This window comes from Eulemur rufifrons, chromosome 6 (assembly GCF_041146395.1).
Source record: "Eulemur rufifrons isolate Redbay chromosome 6, OSU_ERuf_1, whole genome shotgun sequence".
Lineage (NCBI taxonomy): Eukaryota > Metazoa > Chordata > Mammalia > Primates > Lemuridae > Eulemur > Eulemur rufifrons.
The window spans coordinates 95,151,367-95,158,913 of NC_090988.1; the positions used below are offsets into that span (position 1 = coordinate 95,151,367).

At 45.0% G+C, this 7,547-nt stretch overlaps 1 protein-coding gene across 1 annotated transcript; it reads left to right on the forward strand.

Annotated features, from left to right (window-relative positions):
- Position 1: 1 nt before the first annotated feature.
- Positions 2–6,514, forward strand: TMEM138 (transmembrane protein 138). The gene is made up of 5 exons (XM_069471460.1): positions 2–126; positions 1,697–1,962; positions 3,331–3,502; positions 5,376–5,451; positions 5,699–6,514. The coding sequence occupies exons 2-5, from the start codon at positions 1,835–1,837 to the stop codon at positions 5,809–5,811; spliced, it is 489 nt and encodes a 162-aa protein (XP_069327561.1). The 5' UTR covers positions 2–126; positions 1,697–1,834; the 3' UTR covers positions 5,812–6,514.
- Positions 6,515–7,547: the final 1,033 nt, after the last annotated feature.

The window sequence follows — 7,547 nt, forward strand, 5'->3', positions numbered from 1 at the left end:
GGCTGGCCACAGAGTGAGGAGCGCGACGCAGACGGAGCTCGCGACTGTCATCTACTTCCGGAATTTAAAGCCGGTTTCCGGAAGCCAGGACGGTGTCCCCATGACAACCGACGTTGAGTCTCGGAGGTGAGCGTGGTTGATGAGGAATGGGTAAAGTGACCAAAAGTGAGAATTTTTGTTGCTATTGTTTTGGTTTAGGTTTTGTTGCCAGGGCAACTCCATTTTAAGGTGGATTGGGAAGCGTGAGGAATACTGCTCTGGGGACAAAGGCAAGGCGGCAGGTAGCGGAGGACGAACTGTGAGGAGACTCGTTGCCTTGCAAATCACCACTGCCCTAAGCTGGAAAGGGTGATCGATCGATCGTAGAGCGAGCGATGGCCGTTTCCGTATAACGGATCCTCAAAACAGCCCTCGGTGGTGGCTTGTGCAGTAGTGGTTAAGAGCACGGGTTTGGCGTCACACCTAGCTATGAATCCTGGCTGTGCTTACTTGCGACCTGGAGGAGTGCCTTGAACCCTGACCCCTGTGTCCTTGCTTGTAGAATGGGGATAATTCCCACCTTGCAGAGTTGTTGGGAGGATTAAAGGAAATTATGTTGGTTGACAAGTTTATCATGGTGCTGGTACCTAGGTGACAGCTATCAATATTATTTAATGAATGAGGAAACTCGGGCTCAGAATAACCACGTTCATAATCCAGGAAGGTGGGACTTCTCCGCCAGGTGAGGTGGATGAGGTGCCTTAACCTCTCAGAGCCTCTGTGTAAAACGGGGACTATATGTATTATAATGGCTACTTTTCAAGATGGTTGTAAGATTAAGTTTTTAAATATGAAGAGAATTTGTAAATTGTAAAACATTTTACAAGTGTTAATCACTCTCTAGCGATCCAAAGCATTTGAAATTTGTTTATAGACTTGATTCAGCTGCAGGGTCACAGGACACCCCCAGAGCAACCTGTGAGTCTTGAAAATAAAGGCCCAGCTACCTCACCTGGTGCCACTGTGTTGCTACCATAACCTTAAACATAAAGTTTTACAGAAGAGCACTATTTCCTCTCAACCTTTTCTGCCTACACCACTTCCCACTTCTGTGCTGACATTTTCTCTGCCTCGTTACATATCAGCCTATCAGTTACATAAGCGGCAATTTAGTGCAGTGCTAAGAGCACAGACCCTGGGCCCAGACTGCCTGGATCTGAATCCCAGCTCTGCCACTTAATAGTTATGTGACCTTAGACAAATTATTTTACCTGCCTGGGCCTCCATTTTCCCATCTGTAAAATGGGGAAAGTAGTAATGTATCTTCAAGCTCATGAGGTTATTGTGAGCTTTAAATAATGTTCATGCATAGGACAATCCCTGGCATATTGTAAGTGATATATAAGGGTTTGTTGCTATTACTATTGCTACTACTGCTAATACCATTACTAGATGACCAAGCAGTCACTCTTCTCTGTAATACCGCCAGATTCCTTTAGTTAGAAAGAGCTCTGCATTTAGAAGTTTCCAGGCATGGAGAAAGGTTTAGAGGGTAAGGGTCTCTAGAAGAAATGACTTGTTGGGGTTTTCTGTTTGTTGGTTTTGTTCACTAAGGTATCCCAAGCACCTGGAATGGTGTCTGGCACACACTAGGTTCTCAGTAAATGTTTACTGTATTAATGAATTTCTAACCTTGCCTCTCTTTTTGCCCCAACAGGCTCTTGCTTAGAGCAAGGGAAACAGCTCTGAGTCAGAGGAACTAGCAGCCTCTCCCTCAGTGGTGGGGAGAGAACCAGAACTGTTTTCTAGGGAACTGTGGAATGTGCCCTTGGGGGCCCCAGACAACGAAAGGAAGATGCTCCAGACCAGCAACTACAGCCTGGTGCTCTCCTTGCAGTTCCTGCTGCTGTCCTATGACCTCTTTGTCAATTCCTTCTCCGAGTTACTCCGAATGGCTCCTGTCATCCAGCTGGTGCTTTTCATGTGAGTTCCGTGGGTGGTTCTCGAAAGCTGAACCTAAGCACTTTGAAGGCCCTGACAGTCATGATTTAACATTTTAAAGTTAGTAGAGATGTATCAGGAAGAAAATTTAACATTGTCCTGGGCTCTCCAGGGTACATAGATATGGTCAAAGGTCCTGTTTTTATATACTTCTAACAAGGGTTGGGGATAAGGGGAGCAGTTTATATATGGAATAGGGTTAGACTGCTGTCGTTCCCTCCATCTGTGAGTAGAAATATTGTCTTTGCCATGAAAGAGGATTGCAAACTGACAGGTTAAAAGGAAAATCATATATATATATATTTTTTATTAGAGACAGAGTCTTGCTCTGTCACTGAGGCTGGAGTGCAGTGGTGTAGTCATAGCTTACTGCAGCTTCAAACTCCTGGGCTCAAGTGATCCTCCCAGCTCAGCCTCCCAAGTAGCTGGGGACTACAGGCTCACACCACCATGCCCAGCTAGTTTAAAAAAATTTTTTGTAGAGATAGGGTCTCAATATGTTGTCCAGGCTGGTCTCAAACTCCAAGCCTCAAGCAATTTTCCCCCATCAGCCTTCTAAAGTGCTGGGATTATAGGTGTGAGCCAGCGTGCCTGGCTGACAATCATATTAATAACGTATATGAATCCCATAGGATGGCAACTGTTAGCATTTATCCTCCACAATGATTTATAGACTCTATGAGGCAATTTCCAAGCTGAAAACTACAGTCATGGATATGATCTTCCTTCATTCAGCAAGTGCTCTAGTTGCAGTGGTAAAGCTGACAAGTTCCTGCTCTCATGGGGTTTCCATTCTAGTGGAGAGGGACAATGAATACATAAAGAAAAATAAGATAATTTCAAATAGTTATGTCATACGGTGGGTATGGAGTAGCGGGGATGGGGAGGAGAGAGCTACTTTAGGTAGTGGGGTTAAAGGAAAGTCTTTCTGAAGAGGGGACATTTGAACTGAGACTGAAGTGGCACAAAGGCACTAGCCAGGCAAAGATCAGGGTGTTAAGTACATTGTTATCTCACTAGATGACATTGTCTGACAGGACCAGGTTATATGACAGACTGGGCTAGCATTTTCTGGACATAGGAAGGAAACTGGTTTCTCAAAAGTGCTTACTTGGTTTGTTGAGTTGAGTGTCAGAGCAGGAAAGCCTTGTCTGTGGGCTGCAATTCAGCTGATAGGGCCAGTGGGTAGTTTTAGCTTCATGTCATTTGGGTCTCCAAACCCACGCTATGTCTTTGGGGGTTTCAGGTGACTATAATCACAGGGAAGGACTGACCTCATGAACTTAGGGCCAGCTCTTGGGTCCTCACACAGGCCTCCATTTGTCTATACTTTGTTTTCTATGTCTGCAGCATCCAGGATATTGCAATCCTCTTCAACATCATCATCATTTTCCTCATGTTCTTCAACACCTTCGTCTTCCAGGCTGGCCTGGTCAACCTCCTGTTCCATAAGTTCAAAGGGACCATCATCCTAACAGCTGTGTACTTAAGCCTCAGCATCTCCTTTCATGTCTGGGTCATGGTAAGCATGGAATTCTGACTTCCTGAATCTTTTTTTTTTTTTTTTTTTTTTTGAGACAGAGTCTCACTCTGTTGCCCATGCTAGAGTGCCATGGCATCAGCCTAGCTCACAGCAACCTCAAACTCCTGGGCTCAGGAGATCCTCCTGCCTCGGCCTCCCGAGTAGCTGGGACTACAAACATGTGCCACTATGCCCGGCTAATTTTTTCCATATATATTTTTAGTTGTCCATATATTTTCTTTCTATTTTTAGTAGAGACGGGGTCTCACTCTTGCCCAGGCTGGTCTCGAACTCCTGAGTGCAAAGGATCCACCCGCCTCGGCCTCCCAAAATGCTAGGATTATAGGTGTGAGCCACTGCGCCTGGCCTGACTTCCTGAATCTTTAAACGGCTAGGAATATCTTTTCTCTGGAAACCCAGCATCGTTCTTTTATATCACACACAATCCTTAATGAGAAACAGGAGAAATGAAAGTGGTCAGAGCTGGAGCACTAGGAACAGGAGAGTTTCATAAGGCACCTTTGGCCAACCTTATGTGTTGAAGAACAGCCTTATCCAGGAGTTGAGGAACTCTTCTGGAATATTCAGTTCACCCTTTGCCCCAAAGAGGCCTGCCAGGACAAAAACATGTAGTTGAATGTGTTTCATCATTAGCCATTTGGGCCAGTGGGTGTCGATGACGGGGTATTCTTAGGCATCAGTGTCACATGGCTAATGCAGTAGGCAGTAGATGTTTCTGGGAAGTAGCCAAGCAAGAGTGCTGCTTACCCTTGAGTGCTTCATGCCTTCTGTTGGGTCCCTATCACTTAACTGGGGAACCAGCCTCCAAGATGCCTCCCTTTGGTTCTAACGTAGGCCCTCAGGTCAGATCCAGTTTTCATGGTTTCAGACTTCTTCTTCTTCACAAATTTGTCCATTTCTTTGGGTATCCTGTGATTCTCATATATTCATTTTGATGGAACACATTAAAATCTCAGAGTTCTCTAGTCACCTTTTTTAAATATTTTTATTTTTTTAGAGATGGGGTCTTGCTGTGTTGCTCAGGCTGGAGTATAGTGGCTATTGACAGGCATGATCATAGTGCACAGCAACCTCGAACTCCTGGCCTCAAATGATCCTCCCACCTCAGCCTCCCAAGTAGCTGGGACTACAGGCATGCACCACTGCATTAGCTCTAGTCACTTACTAAAGTCCCCTTCTCAACCAAACCCTCTATTAGGTTGCCTTTGTGATTCCACAGGGAGAAGCAGAGCTCCTACGAAAGAAGCAGAGCAGTGCCAAAATCTCCAGGTGCTTCCTGAAGAGGATTCTGTGCTCTGGTTCCTGGAGCCAAAATAGGTCCTGGCTTTGTACTATAAAGCTGTTAATCTGATTAAACCCTGAGCACACCAGAGCCTTTATCTGATAGGAGCTGAGCCTGAGGTTTTCAAGGCAAGACAGTGACCAGATGAACTCCTTAGATAATATATATCATTTTCCTTGGCAAAGGCTATGAAATGAAAGATGATAAATAGCTTAGTTCAGGCTGGTCCAAGTGCAGCGGTGTTTACAACTATTTGATCACAATCAGTTACAGATTGCTTTGTTCCTTCTCCACTCCCACTGCTTCACTTGACTAGTCTAAAAGAAAAAAAAGAAAAGAAAATAGCTTAGTTCACACTTCCTGTCTCAGGGTTAAAAGTATATTCCCTTTATAGCAAAAAAGGGAGCTTGAGGCTCCTTCAAGAAACATTCCTTGGGGTTGTAGAAAGAAAGAAGGTGAGTGAGATAGCATGATTTTAAACCAAGTGGCTTCTCTGCAGCTAACCAAGTTGGAGGTGTCAGGGCCTCAGGTGTCCATTAACCTTTCTCTGTCTGCTCATATCTCCTTCAGAATTTACGCTGGAAAAACTCCAACAGCTTTGTTTGGACAGATGGACTTCAAACACTATTTGTATTCCAGAGACTAGGTAAGAACCAGAGCAGTGTCAGGCTCACTTGGGCCCCTTGATCCTGGCTTCCCAGCCCTGTCACAGCTGGCTGGGGGTGGTTGGGACAGCCATGCCAAGAACAGGAGGGATTCCTGCCCTCTGCCCTTGCTGGGAGACTGTGGGAAACCATGAGGCAGGGCCCCTCAGCCTCGTTAGGTTCTGTTCTTACCCTGAAACGAATGCTCAGGAGCATCCCTAAGGCTTCTCTTCTGCTTGCCATCCACAGCGGCAGTGCTGTACTGTTACTTCTACAAACGGACAGCTGTGAGACTGGGCGACCCGCGTTTCTACCAGGACTCTTTATGGCTGCGCAAGGAGTTCATGCAAGTCCGAAGGTGACCTCTTCTTGTCACACTAATGGATGCCTTACCTTCTTGATAGAATCCATGTTTGCTGCTCTGCAGGGAGGGTTGTCCCTATGTACCAGGAAGCAGCTGGATTTTCCCAGGAGGGCTCAGGCCAGTTGTGTTCAGCATTCAAGAAGGAAGATCCTCCCTCTTGTAAATTAAAGAGTTCCCCGACAGACTCTAACACATGATCCCTTCCTTGCCTCCCACCTCAGTTCCACCCACTTTCCTTCCTTTGCTGCTCCCTACTGTTCATTCTCTCTGCTCCTCTTTCTTATAGAGGGCTCTGTAGCTCTTACCCTTGAGAAGCTTTTCATTTAGCCTAGGACTGGAGGACCTCCCAGCCCCCACTTTCCTTGCACCACACACGGGTGACTGAAGGTTGTGAAGAGCGATAGTTATGTGCTCCTGACTGATCACACCTAAGACATCTATATTTTATACCCAAGGCACTTTTTTTACATTTTATAAATAGGAAATAAATTTCCTTTTTCTATAACTAGTAGAGTTTATCTGTCCAGCGGGATCTCATCATGGTTGAAAGGCGTGCCAAGTCCTAGCTTCAGCATCTACACGACACATGAGCAGATTGAGCCACAGATCAAATCCAGGTATTTCTTGAGCCTCATTATGAGTATAAGGTATTTTTGTAGAAATTCAAGCTGTAATCTGATGCGCCATCCCCTGCCCCTGGAGTTCCAAACTAATATGCTTCATTCAGACTCTCTCTCCCTATCAGAAGTTTAATCTGCCTTCAGAAGAATAAAAATGTTCTTTTGCCTGTTTTGGCAAAAGAAATTTTTAAAATTCGTATGCCCATGATATCATTTTTCTATTGCCAGAATAATGTATAACAAGCCACCACCAAACTTCAGGAGCATACAGTAATAAACAGTTACTTAGCTCCCAGATCTTGGGCTACAGCTGATCTGGACCGGGTTTGGCTGATTTCAGCCAGGCTTGCTCATGTGTCTGGTCAGCTGTGGGTCCGGTAGGCAACTGTGATGGTCTTGGGATCCTTTGGCTCTTGGCTAATAACGCAGGGTGACCTTGGCTAGAATAGCTGGGGTTCCTCTGGTTCACATGATTGACCCTCCAGCAGACTAGCTGGGATCCGTCCACATGACAGTGGCACAGCAGGAGAGAGTAAGCCCCAGCATGCAATCCCATTTCAAGCCTTTGCTTGTGCTGTGTCTCATGTTCAAAGCAAGTCATGTGATTGAGCCCACAGTCAGGAAAAGAACTGCAAAGTTTCAAGGCCAAAGGGGTGACTACTGAAAAGGTGAAGAATGGGGGCTATTAATTCAATGAAGTCCGTCACACCAGAGAGTTTCTCTATAAAATGTGTTATTCAGAGACACTTTGGCACAGGGGTTAGCACATTTTTTTCTCTAAAGGGCCAGATCATAAATATTTTAGATTTCGAAGGCGCAACTATGTAACTCTGACATTAAAACATGAAAGCAGCCATAGACAATATAATACATAAATGATGTAAATGAATGAACACGGATGTGTCTATTTAGTTACACTGAAATTTGAGTTTCATATGTTTCATATGTCACAAAATTTCTGATTTTTTCAATCATGTAAAAATGTACAAACTATTCTTGGCTAGATTTGGCTGCCAGGCCATAGTTTGCCAACCCCTGCTTTAGGAGCCTGGAATAAATTCTGTGGAAAGAGATGAAAGAGAGGATAGGTAATCAGATGTCAAGATTTTAACAT

Bases quoted from the DNA above. Each gene is read 5' to 3' on its own strand.
- TMEM138 (XM_069471460.1), top strand. From the start codon at position 1,835: ATGCTCCAGACCAGCAACTACAGCCTGGTGCTCTCCTTGCAGTTCCTG. The intron at 1,963-3,330 runs GTGAGTTCCGTG...CTATGTCTGCAG, and splicing joins ATCCAGCTGGTGCTTTTCAT to CATCCAGGATATTGCAATCC. The intron at 5,452-5,698 runs GTAAGAACCAGA...TGCCATCCACAG, and splicing joins ATTTGTATTCCAGAGACTAG to CGGCAGTGCTGTACTGTTAC.